We start from the raw sequence: 22,422 nt of genomic DNA on the forward strand, positions 1-22,422 counted from the left end.
TCTAGATTGAGAATATTTACACACCCTGACGAACACAATGTCAGGTAAATGTGAGACTTGAAATATAAAGGACACTGGTGATAGTCTATAAAGAGCAGAGGTGGAAGAAGTAATCAGATCCTTTTCTTAAGTAAAAGTAGAAACACTATATGGTCCTAAAATACTCCATTGTAGGTAAAGGTCCATCATTCAAATGTGTAAAAGTATGAAAGTATTGCCATCAAAGTAAAAGTACTTATTCTGCACAATGGTCCATTTCAGAATAATATAAATTACAGCAGCTTAATGTAGCCTACATAAAGGATCAAAATATTCTCAGCTCTATAATACTCAAGTAAAGAACAATAATGTCAGTGAGTAAATGTACTGAGTTACATTCCACCACTGCTAAAGAGGGACAACTGTAGGAGGGAGGGAGGGAGGAGAGGAGAGCATCAAAGATTAATGAATCCGAATATTTTCCAGAAAAAATCTTTATGAGTTCATGATTTACATTTTTTATATATTTATATTTGCACAGCCCCTAATAAAAGCTGTCAGAGTGCTGCAGTTACACTCCTGTACTATAGATGGCGAAATGCACCTTCAACTTGGTTTGCAGTCGGCCATTAAACCAAAGAAGAAGAAGAGAGTGGCTAAGTCACGCCCCATTTACTTCCGCCCCATGGGACCTTATTTCGGAAAAATAATGTATTGAAGTCAATGGAGAGAGAAAACTTATCTTTCGATCCCGTTTGAATTGTGCCATGAATTACACATATGATGTTTGTCAATCTTAAAAAATAATTTCCATGTCAAAAAAGTCAGTTTGTCGTAAAACTGTTGAAATATAAGACTATGAAAAATACGCAACGAGAAAGACTACAAATCCCAGAGTCGCGTAAGTGATGTCACAATTGTTTTCCTCCAGGAGAGAGATAGCTAAGATCAGCGCAATATAGATATAATCTATCTATATGGCGCTGGCTAAGATAAGATAACTTTAACAAGATGCCTGTGTGCTTAGTACCAGGTTGTTATCATACCAGCAATGGGTCTTGCTCGTTCTTTCGCTTCCCGTCTGATGAAAGGACCAGGAGTGTCTGGATCAAGCTAGCTAGTAGCTAGCACGTTAGTTAGCATTACAGCCTTGTCATTTTTATTAGCCTTAACATGAAGTAACATTAAGTAACCCAAAATGTTAAACAGTAAGAGTAGTAGTCATATTTCGTGAACCCTTTGAAGAGTACTGTCACACCGGTGTGATCATTCTATAATACACAATTTAAGCCCGGGGGAGAAATGCTAACGCTAGCGATCTTCTCTACTTCATGCTATCTGCACAAATGGTCGACATTAAACATTAAAAAGACCAGGCAGTTCAGAGAGAATCAAAGGAAGGCAGGCAGGCAGCTTTGCATGACTTTCTTCAGGACGTGTTTCATTGTGGTGATAGTGAGGGTAGTCAATCGTTTTGTTGACAAGACAGTAGTGACGGCCATCTTGGTGACGTGTGTGTTGTTGTGCGAGACCAGAGATGTAGTTCATTGAGCGTTTCACACAAACAAATGTGTTACTTCACAGTTTTACGACACTTTTTTTTTTTTTTTTACTTGCAAAATTATCTTTTAAATTGACAAACATCATATGTGTAATTCGTGGCACAATTCAAACGGGTTCGAAAGATAGTCTTTCTCTCTCCATTGACTTCAATATATAATTTTTCCGAAATAAGGTCCCATGGAGGTCCACCGGAAGGGGAGGGACTTCGCCACTCTATGGGTGGGGTTATTGTTTCCGCACGGCCCATTTAAGGGACCGGACTGCCGGTTTCCGGGCTCTTCACTTCCCGTCTGGAAGTTGTTTACATTCCTGTACAGATGATAAATAAAAGCCTAGCATGTAGCTTTGATACATCGCCTCTGACTCCTTTCTCTCGGCACTACAAGGGATAAGAAAACAAACAGGGTGTTTCTCAATCGCGAGTACGCTTGCTTGGTAGCACATGTCTGCCGAGCATCTTGCTTCAGAAGCGAGTCAAGAATACTTCCTGACATTTGGAAAACAAAGAGTGGAACAGGCTAGCAAATGCTTGAAATAGTGGCTCTGCAGCAGCTTTACTCGCGATTGAGAAACACCCCCAGATGTGTCTTGTGACTTGTGACCAGCTTTTGAGGAAGCAGTCAACTCAGCTGGGGTAAGTTTCTTTTTTTACGTTAACTTATGTTGGATAAAGTAAAAAGTATGCTCCTTTTCCTGTGATGTGTACTTTGAAGTTCCCACAAGACACCAAGGCGGGACGTTAGTTTCAGTTCAGGTGTTTTCAGGCATTGGAGATGCTCTGTCACAGGAGTCTTCCTTTAAAGATGATAACATGTTCCTCTTCTACTGGTGCTCCTGGTTACTGAGCTGCAGCCTCGATACTTAAAGTGTAGCCTTTAGTCCACAATGGTGCACCTCTTTTAAGGATTTTAATAATTGTAATGATTTTACATTGGGAATGGTATATTTCGAGTTTGAGTAGTAAGTACTAATAGAAGAATGTCAAGCTAACAGTGACTGGAACAAGTTTGACTAGTAAGTACTAATAGAAGAATGTCAAGCTAACAGTGACTGGAACAAGTACAAAAAGGTATCAAATGTACTATGTCCAAGTGATACGAAATGTTGACAACTCATACAAATCAATTATAATTCACATGCCATTAAAATGTCGTGTCTCCTCTGCTCGCACCGTTTACAGCTCATTAAAATAGAGAAGCAAAGGTCGAAAATGTTTGTTCTCAAACAATAGCACAGAAATCACTTCTTCAATGACATTGCAAGTATGAATGTAGTTGAACTACAAGAAAGCTACAAAGTAACATCAAGTTCACCTGGGACTGGGCAACATATTGTTGTTAAATAGATAACGTGATATAGGTTTAAACATTGTGTTAGATTCTGAAATCTGTATCTTTCTTGGTTTTAAAGGCTACATTACAGTTAAGGGATGTCATTCAACATGTTATATTATTGGTCTAACCCACTCAGTCGTTTTATCCACTTTACTAATGATTATTTATCAAAATTCTCATTGTGTATTTTTTATGAAAGCATCAATATCAATATCAACAATTCTGCTGCATTACTGGTATTGAGGTCTTAATTAAAACATTTCATGATATTTCATATACTCTTATCGAAATTGCAATATTGACTAGTGCAATATCCAAGTTGCAGTTATCTCAATATTTAGTGAAAGGCAAAATATGTGAAAATATCTGAATCAAGCATCTTGGTGCCACAGAGAAGTCTCTACAAACGGTATTCTACATACTTCAATACAAAATGTCCGCCACAGATCGTCTTAAAAATCCCACCATGATTGTATTAATATATTTTCAATGGTAATGTTTAAAAAATGGTCATTCCCTCTTATATTGCGAATCATATCATATTGCAAAATAAGTCAATATAATCGCAATGTGTAATTTTTTCAAAATCATGCAGCCATAGTAAATATGTATGTGATTTGAAAGGGCTGACAGCAGCAGAAGCTATTCTCTGAATGACACCTGCTGCACATTGAACCCAAATAAATTGAAAATGGCCTTGTGACCATCATAAAGTGTCTGAATTCACTGTTTTCTGTTATTTTGCCTGTGTGTCTCATGTCCTGCAGGCTGGCAGCAGGATGTTCTTTATGAGCTCAGCACAGAGACGGCTCCCCGCTCAGCTGCTGCTGCTGTGGACGCTCACACACTTCTCTGGTGACTAACAGCTGTTTCTGTTCACTGCGCTCACACACACACTCACTGGCTGTGAAATGTTTATACACACACTGTTTGGATGAAAACCTGTTCCATCATCCTTGAAGCATGTAGTTACCTCGTGAAGATTATGATAATGGTAACATTTGAAATAATATTATAGTTAGTTCGGTTTCAAATCGAATACACACAGAGATAATAAATAAACAATAAGCCATTACTTTTGAATTATTATCAAACCAAAGTTAACATAGTATAGTAAAGTATCATAGTGGAAACATTTAGTTTATTAACCTTTTTATGTTACAATTGTCACAATTCATAAAATGAAAAATAAAAACAGTAAAATGTATGTATATCAAATATATTTAAAGCTTATTTGACATTATGTTCATACCTCACTTTATATTTGCTAATCATCATTTTTTTAAATCTATTCAGTATATCACACATTTTATTTTCCTTTTTCAAACTACTCAAGATTGAACAGCCGTAATTCTGTATTCTCACTACCACATTACAGTGGGTCAGCCTTCAGATGTTATACTTCACACATTCTGCTTTCCAATGATGCATACCAATATGTTTGTTTCTGTTAAAACCTTTGATTGGTTTTCCAAAGCTTTATCCTAAAAAACATTCTGTGTGTTCTCCAGAGTCCAGCGTGTATCTGTTGGGTCCAGATGTCTTCACACTTCAGAAGAACTCTGGAGCCAAAATCAGCCTTACTTCCAGGTGAGGACAGTCAGCCTGCAGCCTCCGCTCCAGGCACTGTAGTGATGGACAGAGGGACTGGACTCCTTTGCTCCCTATCTTTGTAAAGCTTTTAACAGTCTGCTAAGGGCATGAACTGTAAATGCATGAGCATGTTCAGTGGCACCTGAGTGACCTGAGTTTCAGATACAAACAACCTTTGACTTCCCTCATATTCTGCAACAGATTGACCATGACGGGCTACATTTATAGCAGGATACATAGCAGGCTACACGCATAGCAGGTTACACGCATAGCAGGCTACATTCTTTGCATGCTAGACCCATAGTGGGATAAACCCATAGGGGGCAACACCAATAGTGTGCTACGTACATGTTTGTCTACAACCATAGCTAACTACATTCATAGTGGTCTACACCTATAGCGGGCTACAACCATAGTGGGCTACACCCTAGCTGCATTTAGAGTGGGCTGCACCCATAGCTAGTTACACCCATAGCGGGATCCATTCTACACAGTTTTCTGCTTTAGTTAGTATATTTTTGATGTTGCTCTTCTCTTATCTGTTTTAGACTGTGGACTAGCTGTGTGTTCTTGAATGAGTAAGACCTCTGACCTCTCTCTCTGTGGCTGAGACACAGTCAGCTTTTTCTTAACGTTTCTTAGACCACACCTGCTCATGTTCAGCTTTTGTCTCCTGGAAAAGGTGTTAAACAGTTAAAAAATAAAATGTGCTCCGCTATTTAAATGTGTAAATCCAGATCCTGTAACTATAGGTCATATATTAGTGCTTCTTTAACTTTTTAAACTGCATTCTTGTCTTTCTCTAGTTCCCCAGTGAACCAGACTGCTGTGATTCACTTCAACATCTCCTTCAGCTCCAAGCCCGACTACACATCTGTGATCACACTGCCTGAGCAGGTAACACATGACACCAAATACAGGGAGAAACTGAAGTTACCTACTGTAACTCCAGCTTCTATTCGTGGAGCAATTCCAGCACGTTTATGTGGAGGGACATGTGAGCCGGCCACTGTCCCCTCACTGCCTGCGACAAAACACACACACGCGCGCGCACGAGGCCCTCGTCAGCGGGCTCGTAAGCCTGGACGGGCCAATCGTCCTCGGCCGCAGCAGCGAGAGTGTCCGCTCTTCGCTTCCTGTCGCCCGAGGGGAGACGGGCACAGTGTGAGCCGCATACGCGTGCTCCGACCCCAGGCAGGATTCGCATACAGTGTGCTGGTCATAACTCATGATGTACCCTGAGCCACATGAGGGACAATCTCTGACACAATTGTTACTCATGTTTGAAAAATGAGAGTGTCTCTCGTGCTTCAGTAACGGGGTGCTGAAGAAAAGAGGGAGCAGAATATCGGGCCTCCTTCCTATTTATACCGGAAGGGAGCCCGAGGGTGGGGCCCACCTTGCGGGCGGGCGTGGACTAAAAGTGTTTCAGTGCTGCGCGGGTGCGCAGGGGATTACCCAATAGAGATAGCCTTAGAGGGCGAAGCCTATACGAAATAGATAGTCCTCATCCTCCAAACTGTGAACTTTGACCCAAGATAATAAAAGAGACTTTTGCTTGACTTGACTCACAGAGAAGACGTGCTGTTGTCTCTGTTTAGGTGTTGCTGCCAGAGAAAGAAACCTCAGTGATTTTCAATGTGACGGCCCACGATGTTGGTCAGGTGACCTCATTCCTGCTTACCAACAACACAGAGCTCAAGAGGTGGGTGTCTGCATAAAATCAGAATCAATCAGAATACTTAATTTTCCCTTGGAGAAATGTTGTTTTGAAACGTCACAATCTGTCCCTTACACAAAGAATAACATGCTGCACCATCACTGACTGTACGCCTTATTCTCTCTCCTCTAGTTCTGTCAGGATCCACTTCCTGGTTGTCCATAGCAACATCCTGTCAATAATCAGTCAGGTGATTGGCTGGATTTACTTTGTGGCCTGGTCCGTGTCCTTCTATCCACAAGCCTGGGAAAACTTCCGGAGAAAAAGGTAGAGTTCTGTCTGGCCTCTTTCTCTGAGAATATATTTAACTTTTCAGAATTGTGCTTCATATTCAATGGTGTCCATTGAAGTGTATACCCTCCCTTTGCTTTGGTAAGTGATGAGTTGATGATGGCCATAGCTACATAGTGAGCCGTCTTGCTTTATCTCAACTTTCTGGACAGTTTGAGCACTGGCAAGAAGAGGGTAGTAGGTAAAGACAAAGTGTAGATGAATAAGGTGGGATATCAGGTGGGATAAGTATAGGTCGTTGGACTTCGGAAGAGTCGATTTCTGACCCATCTACCCGGGCAATTTCTTTAAAATGTTGAGCCCTGCGTGATCTGTGGGATTCAAAAACTGAATTAGTGGACCGTCAATTCCCAATTTGACACCAATTAAAAAAATAACCAGAGACGGGAGTCAATTTGTACCCTTAAATGAAATGATTTCCCTTCAAATGCCAAGATAGTGTAACTTAAAAAACAGCAGGTAACCAAAGAAAGTAGAACATGTGAAAAGGGTATCCATGTTACACAGTCAAATGTGCACAGAGCAAGACACCATATCAAATGTTTGTTTACTGAAAATGTAAGTTATTACCCATGTAAATGTTTACATAACAATGTTAACTGATCCCCACATGTGTCTTCAGTGTTGTAGGTCTCAACTTTGACTTCCTGGCTCTCAACCTGACCGGCTTCATCGCCTACAGTGTCTTCAACATAGGACTGTTCTGGGTGCCTTATATAAAGGTAACTCCATCACTGTTTATGCAATGAAGCATGTTAAGAACTGAGCTGTCCCTGTTCAACAGACATGGGGACAGTTAACAGTGCCCATAGATTTCACAACAGACTGACATGAGGATATGAAGTTTGATTTGTTGCAGGGATTGACGTGAACTTTATATTTAAGCACTAGCTCACTTCAGGCCGTGGTATATGCTCATTATATCACAGCTAAGGGGCGTGGTTCGGCCCGACGCGAAGCAACCCCCTTAGCTTATAATGAGCATATATCACGGCCTGAAGTGAGCTATTGCTTTTATGAAACGGTTACCAAGTGTGGCAATATGAAAGACAAATAAACACTCTAATTTAAATATTTTTTATTAGTAAATAATGATGTTCAAAATAAAATAGTCCCTCCGTTGCCTTCTGCACAAAACATGCTATGCAACAACACTCACAGCTAGCGAACATATTAGACGGAGAGCGTTGTATGTTGCCGTTTATTGTGCACCCACTGAAAAACTATCCAGCATCAGTAGAATGGCTTACGTGGTTACTTGTATAGGTTGAGGTTGTTCTAGGCTGTTGCTTGGCGTGGCGTCCCCGAGATTCGGCTTCCAGTAGCTCTGGAGAGAGCTTTCGCACCTGTGGCCACAAACGGTCATAATGTCTCTGCCAGTGCTTTGTTTCAAGACCCGCATCGGAAAGCTTTTGAATGGTGATACTTTTCCAGTTGGTCTACCTGCTCTTCACGTAGCTCTGCATGTCGTCGTTTAGGTGCATTTGTTTTCTGGAGATAGCTGCCCCTGTACTGTTCTTTTTTACCTTTTCAATGCTGTCTGATCATTACCGGAGATAACAACATCAACTTTCGTATTTATTTTCATTTAAAATGTTAACTGTGCAGCGTTTTGATTTGTTCAAGCAATTTTATTATTTTATTTTTCTTGTGAAAGGTCAAATAACATTGTCCCCAAGTGGCAGCCTCTGTAGTGCAGGGATTATAAAAGGCTACACTTCCCAGCCTTCTAAGAGATTAAAATATGGGTGACCTATGTGGAAGATGCCGTCGAGTCACACTTTTTAACCGTCAAATTATTTTACGTATAAAACAACAGATGGAAAGGCCATCTAAGTTTGTTTATCATTTGGGATTGCTTCTTTTATTTTATTTTTGATGGCTATTGTAAAGGCCTGTCGCGGGTTCCTTCCTTTGTGTTCGATCAAGCCACTTAAACTCTTTAGACAGACAGTTCTAACGTGTTTTCCTTCATCACATTTGTTTTACTCACATTTGGATGACTTGCTTGGCCTCCGGTGGTGTGTTGATATTGTGCTATGTGTTTACTCCAAATAAAATGACCAACTTTTCACACATTCAACAAAGAAAACAGGCCTTTACAATAGTCAAATCAAACAAGAGGCAAAACTCAAATCAAATAATAAACAACTTACGTGGACTTTCTCTATTCCTTTATTTGTAAAGGCTTGTATCACTTAAATGGTTAAAAACGGTCCCTCGATGGCGTCTGCATGCAGGTTGCCCAACTCAGTCTCTAGAGGCTAGCGGCATGGGAATTGTAGTCCTTTATGCCGTCTTGACTACAGATCACAATTAGATGGCCTTTTTTTATTTTTTTTTATATAAAACAAAAATACTGACTGTAACGAGGCCCATTTCCCTGTTGAATGTGGGTGGAAATGTATATTTTGTATTTCTTTTGGTTAATTAACCATGTGCCGCATTTCATCAAGCCATCATCAGAAGCCAGAGAAGTGAACTAGCAACTAAGTAAAAGTAATAAATTAGAGGTGCGTAAGAGATATCTGTTTAAAAGGCGTCTCAGTGGCTTTAGGAAGAAATGACAGTACTTGGCGTATCCTTTTTATGTATTCATTTTGACATGAAGTGTCTGACTGACGGCCTCTGCTGTGTCCCGCCTGCAGGAGGAGTTGCTGAAGAGCAACCCCAATGGAATTAACCCTGTGAGCGCCAACGATGTCTTCTTCAGTCTGCATGCTGTCGTGTTCTGTGTGGTCTACATCAGCCAGGCCGCTGTGTATGAGGTGTGTTGACATTGTAGAGAAGCGTACGTTTATAGTGAGATGTGTGTTGATGTGAGGATCATGGAGTCGCTCTCGGTGTGTAACTCTGTGTGTTTCCTCACAGAGGGGGGGTCAGAAGGTCTCGCGCACAGCCTACTTCCTGCTGGTGGTTGGCTGGATGTTTGCCTTGGTCAGCCTGTTTCTTGCCGTAGCCAAACAGATCACCTGGCTGGATTACCTCTACTATTTCTCCTACATCAAACTGGCAGTCACTCTGATCAAATATGTGCCACAGGTGAGAGATACACAAAGTCTAGTTATTAAGAAATATGAATTAAGATCAGATTAGATACACTTTATTCATCCCAAATTGAAGAACAAATTGTCACAGCAGCATGTTAACATGCATTAGTTAAAAATATAATAATACAAAGTAAAAATAAAAACAATAACATAATCAGTAACATCAAAACTAGAAAATATATATATATATATCAATAGAGGATCCATTATTATTATTATTATTATTATTATTATTATTATTACAATTATTTATATTAATAAAATCATAACATGGGATTAATGATAATCTGCACTACATGAAAATGTTGCATTATTATAGAAATATATAAAAAGGATAATAATTATTGTAAATGTTGTATTGATATAAATTATTGTAAACTTGTTGCTAGCCACTTGAATATAAATTATTATATTAACTATGATCATTTACACAACTTGGGTTCCAACAGTAACATGGTGAAACCAGTAATGTAGTCTCATAAAATGCATAGTAAGTAATATATACAAATAATTACCTTTACAATGTCTGTTATTCTTTAAAGGATTTCTGAATGTATTGATTATGTACTTAACAATGTACTGTCAACATGTTTTGGCCTTGGTGCAGGGGCATGTTCCTGTGTATAGAGAATCTGCTAATTAAAAAGGATGCAATGCACTTGTTTAATGTCAAATTTGCCAAAACCAACATATATTACTTTATGATGGTATTGATTACAATGCTAGTCCACACAATTCAGTTTAGCATTATAAGTAGATGTGCTTTATGTTGGTAGAGCCTTGTTGATGAGTGGTTACAGTGTTGCTGTTGTTCCTCCAGGCGTACATGAACTACAAAAAGCAGAGCACTGACGGGTGGAGCATTGGCAACGTGCTGCTGGACTTCACAGGGGGAGTCCTCAGTGTTCTGCAGATGATCCTTCAGTCTTACAACAACGGTAACTATTGGCAGCTAACATTGCTAACAACATTTACTGGCAGCTATATGTCCATGATGTTTGAACGCATTATACAGCCATTAGCTAGCTAGCCTAACATGCACTTCAGAGGCCTGTTCTACGAAGCCGGATTTTCCTAACCTGGATATGTTTGAGTTAGCCGGTTGGCCCAATCCAAAACATACGCGCTCTCGCTAAACTGTACTACAACGCTGGTTATCAAGTGGATCGCTTAAGCCAGCCGTGTCCTATCTAGTTAGGTGCGCGTTCACATGAAAGGGGTGGTATTTGGAGCATTCGACCAATCTCAAACACGGACAAGCGTACTGACAGCGCAGCGTCATACTTCCTGAATGAAAAGTGAACTTTAATATTAGTCAAATATGAAGAAGTTAAACTTTAAACATCCATGACTTAAACACTTTATCCAGGATAAAAGCCACATAGCTGCACCTGCAAGGTGAATACAGCTGGTAACAGAAAAAGTGTTTGAATGCGTACATTAACAGGTTTATGATATCACTGCCCCGTCTAAGACACGAGTGGATCTGACTTTAATTACATTTGACTCGAGTGTTTCGTCAACTTAATGTGTTGCTTAAAATAATACTTCTGCATACAGTATGTGACACTGTGAGTGTTGCACGGCCAGATACGGCTCAAGAAGCTGACTCAGATAAGGAAATATTATGATGTGATATGATATGATATGAATGATAATGGGACACATCGACGTCTGCACTCACAGTGCCGCGGACTGTACTTAATGTTACTCTGATCCGGTTACTTATGTTGTGGCAGATATTTAAGTAAGCTTTCTTAACGCTAATGTTATAATAGTCAGATTGCTCTGAAGATGGGAGGGGATATTCTATTAATTTTCACGTTCACACAGTCAGTTGATTTTGGCCGGCAGTCTTTCCTGCAACGGCAGTTTTTCTGTATTTCCTCTATCCTGTAATATGACTTGATAGCTTTAAACTCCGCACACGGAGCTCTGATTGGTCAGCAGGCGGTGCTTTCACTGAGTTGATCTCTTAGCCTGCAACCTAACCTTCTCCCGAGGAGGTTAGCCGCTCAGCATAAGTTACCATGGAGATCTAGCCTGCTAAAAAGAGAACCAGCGTCGTAGGACCGGAAAGCCCGAGTTTTCCCTGAAGTCAGCCGGCTAAGCGAAAATCCGGCTTCGTAGTACAGGCCTCAGGCCTGCACGGCTACATAACACAAAGCAGAGACGCTAGCACAACACACACAGGAGACTTAGGTCTGACCTCAGGAACAGGTTACTCCACGTTATCTCTATGTAGCTAATATTTGTTTTCCACTATATTAATGCCCTGACTAAAGTAAATAGTCAACTTTAATTAAAATGTGTATTTGACACAATGTTAATTTAGGTTTCTGTGGTTTAAACCCCTAAACCAGGGGTGTCAAACTCAAGGCCCGGGGGCCAAATCCGGCCCGTGACTTCATTTTCTGTGGCCCACAAGAGCTTGCAAAGAATATAATATGTATATTATACGGTTACATGCTGATTTACAGAAGCACGTTGCCCATAAACTACATGTCCCACAATGCATCTCAAATTTGCCTTTTTTTCTCCGAATTTTCATATTTTTCTTCAAAATATTCATTTTTTCTTAGAATTTGCCTTTTTCTCAGAATCTGACTTTTTTTTCAAAATGTCATTTTTTCTTTTATTTTGACTTTTTTTTTCAGAAATTTTTTCTTTTTAAATCATTTTGTCAAATGCTCACTGAAGACACTTGCAATTTTTTGCCCTAGACCTCTGCTTTCAGACATAGTTAATTATGAAGTTATTACCCTATCCGATAATAAACCAATTCAGAGGCAATAATGTAATATAATACATTATTTTATATATATTTATATATGTATTTTTATATAGTCTTATATATAAAACTGGCCCTTTGAGTGCAACCATGATGCTAATATGGCCCGAGATGAAATTGAGTTCGACACCCCTGCCCTAAACTAAAAAAACTGTGGAACTCCATTGGACCAAATGAAGTTAGTATAATATGTCTAAAGACTGAATGTTCGTGTAGATGTATTCAGGACCTACCCATGTCAAAAAAGGGAGATGATTGGATTATTTCAGAGAATCGACTGGAAACTAAAATGTTGACGCTGGATCTGATTTTAATTGTATTTGTATTGTATATTTTAAATGTTCATAATTGTTAAGCTTATTCCTAACAATTGTTTTTTAAATAGGCAAAAGTGTAACCTTTCCTTAAGGGTAAAGGAAATCGGTCGTCCTAAGAAAAAATATGCATACACATTATTTTTTCAGTATAAAGCCTGGTTTTAAATCATTGTGGCCTTGGAGACACTCCCTAAGGTAGCTGTGAAATGATGTAGAAACTCCCTTAAACATCAGTTTATATCTTTTATACAATTTGAGAATAAGGTGAAAAATGGAAGTGGTCTGCTGGTAATAATGTCCAGCATAGTGATCATGTGACTGACAGCTGTGTTTCTCTCCTCAGATGAGTGGAGGCTTATATTTGGCGATCCCACCAAGTTCGGTCTGGGTGTTTTCTCCGTGGTGTTCGACATCCTCTTCATGACTCAGCACTACTGTCTCTACAGACAGCGGCCACAGTATGAAGCTGTTACCGGGCAACCAGCCTGATGCTGCCTGTAGATGGAGTGGCAAAAGAACCTTACAAAGGAGCACGCACAATAAGCACATACTGTTTCAAACAGCTGAAGCCTGTGACATAAGATTTTCAACTGCATAATTACTCTGTAGCTATGTCAGATTGACAATAAAGAACCTTGAACCTTGAACCTTGAAGAGAAGTTGTCGTGCCTGTCGTATTTGACTTCCATCATATGTTCTCTTCAGCAGCTTGTACATGTGATGCCTTTTTTAAATGTACATCTCAGGGTTAGCGGTGCTTTTTTTCTTTACTCTGTTTGACAATTATTGATAGAATGTATAAGAACCAATTATGTAACGATGACGATGTATGCACCTTCTTTTTTTTTAATTAAATGAAGATTACCACTAAAATCATTCTTTTTTTATAACTAGGTTCTGATTGATGAATTGCCATGCTAGTATTATCAGACACAGATCAGAAACAAGAAATTACAAAGATATGTTTCAGCCTAGATGCCATCTTTACACCTGGCATTATAATGTGCTTTAGGTAATCAGACTGCATTGGAAAGTGCTTGACCACATTAAAGTACAGGAAAATGTATCATATGGGTGTTGAGGAAGGATTGTGATCCAGAGGTAGTCGGAGTGTCACTACATTGAACACAAGCGTCTTCAGTCCATATACAACCACTGAGCTCTGAAAATCCAGTTCTCATTTTGCACCTGCAATATGAAACAACATGAACAATCCAAAGATGTATCCTTTAGTGCAATTTAAATTGTTTTAATTTCATCCTAATTCACTTTCAGCTTTCATGTTTTAGTTGTTTCATTCAAGTTAAACTTGATCTTCTTTAGTTATAATTAATATTTCTTAGAGGGGCGTTATTATTATATGTATATATGCTGACATATTACTCATCTCCTATTTCATAGTATTTTATTATCATTATTTTAATTTTTTTTTCTTGATTTTATTTTTGATTGTATTAATCTGTGTGAATCTTTGCTGTCCTGTTTTTTCATGCTTACCCTGTTGTTGCTTTGTACAACTGAATTTCCCCACGTGGATTAATAAAGATCCATCTTATCTTATCTTATTATGCTTTTGGGGGTTTCTGCTTTCCTGTAGTGTGTTTTGTAGGTGCTGCAGCACAAGCAGTATGAGAAATATAAAGAGCTTTTTGAACATTAAAGGTGGTGTATGTAATTTTGGAGAAACCAGCTCGAGTGCGCTAGAATTTGAAAATACACAACCGGAAAAAATCTGCCTCTTCCTTCAGACTTCCTTATAGAGCCCCTCCTCCAACACACACGAACGCGCACATGACCAATGAGGGCACGAGATAAGTTTGTGCACAGATGGAAGGCTGACAGGCAGGTAGGCCATCCAATTATTTTAGCCGGGCCGGCTCAGATGATTGGTCGTGCTTTTTACAGCACCACGGCTTCCACAGATGACATTTTTTTTTATGTATAAAGCATTTAATGTATTCATTGCTATCGGGATGTTAAGAGCATTCCATGGAATATAACAAAAAGTGTTTCTGAAATAAATTACATACCCCACCTTTAAAGCATGGAAACATGTCACAGTAGAGGCACACAATATGATCCCGAAAATGTTAATAATAGGGCTCCTTTAGGGGTGTTTCTTGGTGCCTGGGATTATTTGTTCATTATTATTTTTACTTGGATGTGTTCTAAATGAGGTCTCTACCAGAAAATGTTTTAAGTTTGAATTCAAGTTGAACGAATTGATAAACATTTATATATCCATACAACATCAATACCAAGGATCTGTGTAGCAGATCTATATGTTGATTTATCAAATGGTGCCTCAGTAAGCTTCGCTTTCCCCATCACTACAAATGATGCACACAGCACAAATTGTGAAAAATATATAATATCATATAAAATATTTTAAGCGATACTTCTGCCCCCCTGCTACAGCCATGGATGTATAATAAGAACGGCTACAGCCAACAGAGCCGTGTGAAATGTGTCGGAACCAACCTTCGCTTTAGGATTAAGTCGGACATTTCTTCGGTAACTCAGTGTTTGACCTTCTACCGAAAGTGCTTCCTGTCTGAAATCCATGGTTGCGAACATGTCTTTAATTAAGTTTTGTACACTGCCCAGGCTTCTAGCACGGTAAGAATACGTTTTGAACATGGAGGTCATAAACTATATTTTTGCTCCATGTCGGTAAAGATGTTCTGCCGCTAACAATGCTAATATCGAAGCTAACAGACGTGTCCCTTCAGCTTGTGTTAGGTACAGCAGACTTGTAACAGTGACTATTGAAATGCCTTTATATGTGTCTCTCGTTAAAAAGCGCTTAAAGCAACAGTCGATAAGCAAATATGTCAAAGCTATAATACACTAAATGGCTGGGGACATCTAGCTAAGGTCTCTTTACTCAGAAATGCAATTACTTTGTACTATTGTCTTCGCTTGTCATGTGTTGGTGTTTATTATAGCTTGCCTATTTTAGACCATTGTTAAACTGAATCAATGAAGGACCATTAAGTGACAAAATTAGAGTTTTCCATTAGATTCTTTATTAGGGTATTGGTTTTGATAGCTTGTAATGTCTTTGTATAAAACATGAACTCTCTCCAATTCTGAAGTCTTAGTAATTAATTTTCTAAATACTTTCTGTTTAGTGTCTGATCCCCTTTTCTAAAGCTTTGGATATGTATTCAAGGTCTCCCATATCACATCATATCTTCAATATGTCTTATGATCGTACTATATATTTCAACTGTTTGTTTATGAATGATGAATTGAAACAGGAAAAACATTGGCACCATTTATCTTTACCTGCTAAATGATGGTAAGATATGCAAGTGGCTAATAAAAACAATGGAAATCTATCAAAGGGCTGGTAATATTTTAACATTTACGAGCTATTTGACCAGCATGCAGATAAGATTACATTTTGCATCATGACACTAAGGTCTCATTTGGTGTGTGTGTGCAGGTGTGTGTGCCCTGTGTTCCCGCGCCTCGGCCAGGCCTCTCTGCTCCACACTCAGCCTCCTCAGCTGAACTCCAACCGGACGTCGGTGGTGCGCTGCGGCCGGCAGAAGTATGAGAGGGCGTTTCCTGTGATTTTAGTGCGACCTGATGGAGCAACAATCAACATTAAATACAAAGAACCCAGACGCATCCTGATGGTGAGAACTCTCTGCTCTGGCGCTATACACTTTCATTATTTCTGCTCATGGCAATCCGATTGACCACACAGTTTCATTATTGGACATTTGTATCTAGCGGTGAGATACGAGTCATGTCGTGTGGTATATGTCAATAGGAATGGTTATATTACAATACATTGGAACACAAGTTGTTTTGAGTGCCATTAGTCAGTAAAACAAAAATGACATGCTACAAAGCAACAGTGAAATACAGCTCGAGAATAAGAGCAACATCAGTCAATCAATCAAAGTAAAAAAGGCATATATTGTCTAATACAAAGACATCCAAATGACCAAAATGATAATGTGAACGTATAAAAACAAAGATGGATCCAGGTGCATGTCAAAAGTCTTCCAGGCGTAGCCAAAAATCATGATTCAGACGTTACCTGCCAGGTGAGAGAGACAAAAAGTCTGAGGATGATAACCCAGATGCTAAGCTAGTAACACACATTTGTGGGACATGAGAGCACAGCAGCGTTTTTAACAGTTGATTACCCTGAACTTTAAGTATAATTTAACTGAAAAACCAATAATAAAAAAAAATAATCATTTTATTTCGATTATGTTGTTTTTATAATCGTTGCAAGCCAAAATCGTAATTGCGATTAAAATACGATTAATTGAGCAGCCCTACATCCCAGTGCCGGACCTATCAGCCATAGATGACCCGGCGGCTACACAGCCAAAGCCCATAAAGTAGCTACCCTCAGACACTTTTCGGACAAAAGAAAAGGAGCTTCGCTGCCCACTGGTATGACAAGTACACATTCTTGGAGTATAGCATTAGGACTGTGGGTGTTTCTCAATCGCGAGTAAAGCTGCTTCAGAGCCACTATTTCAAGCATACTACGTCATCGAGTGCCGCCGAAGTACTGTTCCAATCTCCAGCATACTTGGAAATCTACCGAGCCCGGCGTACTCCGTTTAGAGAAATATCGAGGCTGCACATGAGTAGACTCCGCGGTCTTAAAATCCCCACAATGCTTTGCGCACGGACCAATTTCCCCAAATCTGTGGCGGAAGATGTAAGGCGGGGCCTCTCATATGACGCACACCTGCACACTTGCTAGCGTGTTCCACTCTTCGTTTTCCGAATGCCAGGAAGTATTCTTGACTCGCTTCTGAAGCAAGATGCTCGGCAGACATGTGCTACCAAGCAAGCGTACTCGAGATTGAGAAACACCCAGTGTGTTTTGTAAAATGTGCCGGCATTTTAGAGAGAGAGGCGGGGCCGGCGAAGAAGATACATTCAGTCGCCATGGTTACAGGGACTGGAAACACATCGACTATGCTCTCAGTAAACACGAATGTCATTCTAGGAATAGCCTATTTTTATTCGATTATTAACAAAAATCGCGAGAAAACATTTGAACAGGCCCAGCCAAAATTACATTGGCCCACCCACAATTGAAATCCTGGCGCGGCGACTGTGAGAGCATACAGATTAAGAGAAAATAATTAGGGAAGAGAGGTGAAAAATGTTAGACCAAACAACACTGTGTAACACAATTACTGCAGCAAGCCTACTTATTGGGCAGTACTTGCCATTATGAATTAAACAACATGAATTGTTACTATGGCATGCCTGTCTATAAGTATGTTGATTCAGAATGTCATGATTCTGTCAGTTTATTGGATTTTCTCTGTGTGTTTTGAAAGATGCCAGTCAACCTGTCCACTCTGTCTGAAGAGGAGCGTCGAGCTCGACAGAAAAAGAGAGCCGTGAAGAAGACGAAAGAACTAACAGCAGTCGACTATGAGGACGACTTCACAGCAGACAAATACAGCAAATTCTGGAAGAAGAAATGATGAAAAGAAACAAAGAAACAAGACATTGCAGATCAGAATAGAAGATTTAATTTGTCCATATAGTATGTTGTGATTGTATTGTATTATTGCCCAAAAGGACTTGGTATAAAAACAGAAATGGCGGAACAGTGAATCTTTCGTATGGCAAAGAGACATGTAGCAGGAACTCTGAATCCTTACAGTCTCAACAACCTGCCGAAGCTGGAATCCATAACAATGTTAAGTCAATAAATTGGTTTGAAGCTGTGTATCTCGGGTGTTGAATTTATTAAAACTCACGGAATATTTAGAAAATGTTGATGGGCTTGATGTTTGGGCTTCTGATTGATTGATTTATTTTAAATACAAAAAGTATGATGTTTTTTTTGTTACTTATATGGAGGAAGAATCAGTTAATTTGACATTAAAGTGTACTTATTTCAGACCTTTACATATATTATTGAAGAAACCTTTCTAGCACAAAGGTTAGGCACAGATTCATGTTATCTCTTCACAGTCCAGCAGTCCGTTTCTTGCATTTCATGGATGTGACCCTGTGAGGAAATGGTAAACATGTGTTATTCGGATGTAGAAGGTTCAGAGTAGATAGGGAAAAACTGAAGGAAAGGGTTGTAGAAATGGCAAGAGAATGGAGCCCAAAAGGGCTGTCGGAAGCAGTTTCAGGTTCAAAGGGCCTTGTTTAAATGTTTAACTTATAAAACGGATAGGATATACAGAATATAGTTAACTTGTTTATTTTATTTGTATTTATATAAGAAATTGGTCTTAATGATGTGACAAACTCTGGTACAGGTTGGTTTGTAGTCCGCCATTAAAACTAAAGAAGAAGAAAAAGAAGACGTTTCAACCCTAGGAAACAAGATAACATTAGGATAATCAATTTATACAACCCATGTAAAAATCTAACCACTGATATATTTAAAAAAATAGCAGGCAATAAACATAGGAAGGAAGTTTGGTGTGGTGATTTCAATGCACACAACAGTCTATGGGGCAGCAACCATACAGACAGCAACGGAAATATAGTGGAAGAAATGCTGGAGGAAAGAACACTAGTATGCCTTAATGATGGACATGGCACAAGAGTAGATGTACACAGGGGGAAAGTATCATGCCTGGATCTGACATTAGTGTCAAACTGTTTGGTTCATACATGCGAATGGTTTGTTTTGAATAACTCCACAGTAGGAAGTGACCATTATCCAGTGCTTACTAAAATGAATACTAATGTATATATACAGGAAGGAGGTGTAATAACTAGGTGGTGCTTTGCTAAAGCTGATTGGGGGAAATGTAGGATATGGTGTGAGGAGTCGGTACACCTGCTAACATCAGAGGGAAGCATAGAGGTAATTACAAGCCAAATAACGCAACATATTCTAAATGCAGCAGAGAACAGTATACCCAAAACAACAACCAAGGGTAGGAAGAAAGTGGTGCCATGGTGGAATGAGGAATGCAGCAGGGCTATTAAAGAGCGAAACGATGCATTTAGAGAATTAAAGAAAAAGATGACAAAATAATGTTATAGAGTTTCAAAGGAAAAGGGCAGCTGCTCGAAGGACAATAAAATATACAAAAAAAAGAACATGGAGAGAATTTTGTTCTACCATTGGCAGAGGAGTAAAATTAGGTGATGTCTGGTCCATGTTTAAGCGGATGAGTGGGAAAAGGAAATCCATTAAAATTCCAGCTTTGGTTGATGGGGAGAGGCTGGCAGTGACAGATAAAGAGAAGGCAGATATGTTAGGAAGGACACTTGCAGCAGTACATAGTGGGGAACATCTCAGTGATATTCATAGGCAGCAAAAACAGCAGTTACTAGCAGAGAATGAAAACGTGAAGGAGAAGAGACAGGATAATAGGTCAGCTCTTGATGTGGAATTTACAATGTCAGAACTCAAAATAGCCTTACAAGGTACAGGATATACAGCCCCAGGACAAGTCCAGCTATGTTATGCTATGTTTAGACAGTTGCCTATGGAAACTATGACAAAGGTGCTGAGTCTTTTCAATAAAATCTGGAGAGAAGGAGATATGCCAAGTTTGTGGAAAACAGCACTCGTGCTACCATTCAATAAGCCAGGGAAAGATACAGCTAACCCTAGTAACTACAGACCAATAGCTCTTACATCACACCTATGTAAATGGATGGAAAAGATCATTGTCCGTAGGCTCTCACATGTACTGGAGCAGAAAGGGCTGCTGAGTAGTTTTCAGAGCGGATTTCGTAAAGGGCGGTCCACAATAGATGCGTTAGTAAGAGTGAGTAATGATGTGGAAAAAACATTGAAAATGAAAGAGATAATGGCAATAGTGTACTTTGACATTGAAAAGGCGTATGACTGTATGTGGAGGGATGGGTTACTGATCAAATTGAGTAGAATGGGTATTGGAGGGAGAATGTACAATTGGGTAAGGGCCTTTTTAACAGACAGGACATTTAGAGTAAAGGTTGGAGCAGATATTTCCAATTATTTTGAAATAGAAAATGGTATTCCCCGAGGGAGTGCAGTCAGTCCAATATTATTTAACATCATGATTAATGATATATTTACATGTTTAGACACATGCATTCAATCGGCTCTATACGCAGATGATGGGGCTATTTGGATGAGGGGAAGAAATGCCCCATACGTAATGGAGAATATAGCTAGAGCGATTAAAAAAGTGGAGAGGTGGTCATATAACTGGGGATTCAAAATGTCAGAAAGCAAGTCATGCTACATGGTATTCACAAACAAACGCAAGATTGATGGCCAACAGCTAACACTATATGATCGTCCAATGACAAAGGTGAATGAGTTCAAATACCTAGGACTGTGGTTTGATAGCAAATATACATGGAAAATGCATATTAATCAAGTGGAAACAAAATGCAAAAAAGTATTAAATTTATTGCGAGCTGTAGCTGGATGCAACTGGGGCGCAGACAAACAAGCATGAATAGACATTTACAGATCAATTATGAGGTCCACAATAGATTATGGTTGTATAGTGTATGGAGCAGCAGCAAAAACATCGCTTTTAAAAATTGATAGACTACAATATAAAGCATTGCGGTTGTGTATTGGAGCGATAAAGTCATCCCCTATCAATGCAGTTCTGATAGAAGCAGGAGAAACACCTCTGGAGATCAGAAGAGAGAAACTTGCTCTGTCATACTGGGTCAGACTACAAGGAAGTGGAGAAGAAAATATTTCAAACAGAATATTACAGGATTGCTGGGAATATGCAAAATTCCAGGGACGTGGGTTTGGCTGGACAAGTAAGGAGAGAACGAGGGCATATGGAGTGGAGAATATAACGTTTGCCAAAGCAACCCCATTTAGCAGTGTTCCCCCATGGCTTTTCCCAGAAGCTAAAATAGATATGAGTATTGTAGAAAGGAAAAAAGAGTGGCAAGTAAATGAAGTGGGAATTAAAACAAGTATGTATCTGAATGAAAAGTACTACAATTACCTACAAATTTACACAGATGGTTCTAAGAACAAGGAAGAGTGTGTTGGAGTTGGTATATACATCCCAGACTTTAAAATATCTATTTCAAAAAGAGCGTCTGATCAATTATCAGTGTACACAGCAGAAATGCTTGCTGTAATAATAGGATTACAGTGGGTTGAAGAGGTCAGACCAGATAGGGTGGTGATGTGCACAGATTCATTGTCCATATTACAAAGCATACAATCAACAACAACTGCCAGAGAAGACATTCTCATAGAAATCAATCACAGCCTGTTAAGACTTCACAGAGGCGGTATAGATCTGCAGTTCTGCTGGGTGCCTGCACATGAGGGGGTGAAAGGGAGCGAGTGTGCTGATAAATTAGCAAAAAGTGCACTACAAAAGGAAATAACATTACCAGTTAAACTTGGAAAAGGAGAAGGAAAAGCAGTAATTAAGAAAAAAGGGATGGAAATCTGGCAGAAAAGGTGGGAGAAAGATCAGAAAGGCAAAGAGTATCACAAAGTACAAAAGACAATTACAATTCATATTTATAAAGAAAGAAACAGAAGGGAGGAAATCACGATCGCTAGACTCAGAATAAATCACACGGCTTTGAATGGTACGCTGTATAGCATGGGGAAAAGTGACAGTGACAAGTGTGGGAACTGTGGAGTAAAAGAAGATGTAGAACATATCTTGTTACATTGTGACATCTTTAAAGCGGAAAGAGAAAAACTAAAGGCTAAAGTTTTAGAGGCACAGAGGGAATGGAGTGTGGTTGGTGTTTTGGGAACAAAAGGAGAGGGAGTAAGAGCTACCAGAAAGGCACTGTTTACATTCTTGAGTGAAACTGGGGT

The 22,422-nt window shown here is 39.4% G+C and overlaps 2 protein-coding genes across 2 annotated transcripts; both read left to right on the forward strand.

The window, feature by feature from the left end:
- Positions 1–1,803: 1,803 nt before the first annotated feature.
- Positions 1,804–13,285, forward strand: ctns (cystinosin, lysosomal cystine transporter). Its single transcript, XM_034140755.1, has 11 exons — positions 1,804–2,176; positions 3,644–3,731; positions 4,388–4,466; positions 5,276–5,366; positions 6,071–6,174; positions 6,322–6,456; positions 7,103–7,202; positions 9,129–9,248; positions 9,352–9,522; positions 10,351–10,468; positions 12,982–13,285. Exons 2-11 carry the CDS (start codon positions 3,656–3,658, stop codon positions 13,125–13,127), a joined length of 1,140 nt encoding a protein of 379 aa, XP_033996646.1. The 5' UTR covers positions 1,804–2,176; positions 3,644–3,655; the 3' UTR covers positions 13,128–13,285.
- A 1,829-nt stretch (positions 13,286–15,114) lies between these two features.
- On the forward strand, positions 15,115–18,366 carry mrpl55 (mitochondrial ribosomal protein L55). Its single transcript, XM_034140756.1, has 3 exons — positions 15,115–15,257; positions 16,090–16,285; positions 17,969–18,366. The coding sequence occupies exons 1-3, from the start codon at positions 15,202–15,204 to the stop codon at positions 18,116–18,118; spliced, it is 402 nt and encodes a 133-aa protein (XP_033996647.1). The 5' UTR covers positions 15,115–15,201; the 3' UTR covers positions 18,119–18,366.
- Positions 18,367–22,422: the final 4,056 nt, after the last annotated feature.

Source organism: Trematomus bernacchii, unplaced genomic scaffold (assembly GCF_902827165.1).
Source record: "Trematomus bernacchii unplaced genomic scaffold, fTreBer1.1, whole genome shotgun sequence".
NCBI lineage: Eukaryota > Metazoa > Chordata > Actinopteri > Perciformes > Nototheniidae > Trematomus > Trematomus bernacchii.

What these genes read in the sequence shown, in the direction of transcription:
- mrpl55 (XM_034140756.1), top strand. Translation starts at nt 15,202, where the DNA reads ATGGTTGCGAACATGTCTTTAATTAAGTTTTGTACACTGCCCAGGCTT. An exon ending in CTGCCCAGGCTTCTAGCACG is followed by an intron (nt 15,258 to 16,089) that starts GTAAGAATACGT and finishes GTGTGTGTGCAG; the next exon opens with GTGTGTGTGCCCTGTGTTCC. An exon ending in AACCCAGACGCATCCTGATG is followed by an intron (nt 16,286 to 17,968) that starts GTGAGAACTCTC and finishes GTGTTTTGAAAG; the next exon opens with ATGCCAGTCAACCTGTCCAC.
- ctns (XM_034140755.1), top strand. Translation starts at nt 3,656, where the DNA reads ATGTTCTTTATGAGCTCAGCACAGAGACGGCTCCCCGCTCAGCTGCTG. An exon ending in AACAACACAGAGCTCAAGAG is followed by an intron (nt 6,175 to 6,321) that starts GTGGGTGTCTGC and finishes TCTCTCCTCTAG; the next exon opens with TTCTGTCAGGATCCACTTCC. An exon ending in TCTGGGTGCCTTATATAAAG is followed by an intron (nt 7,203 to 9,128) that starts GTAACTCCATCA and finishes TCCCGCCTGCAG; the next exon opens with GAGGAGTTGCTGAAGAGCAA.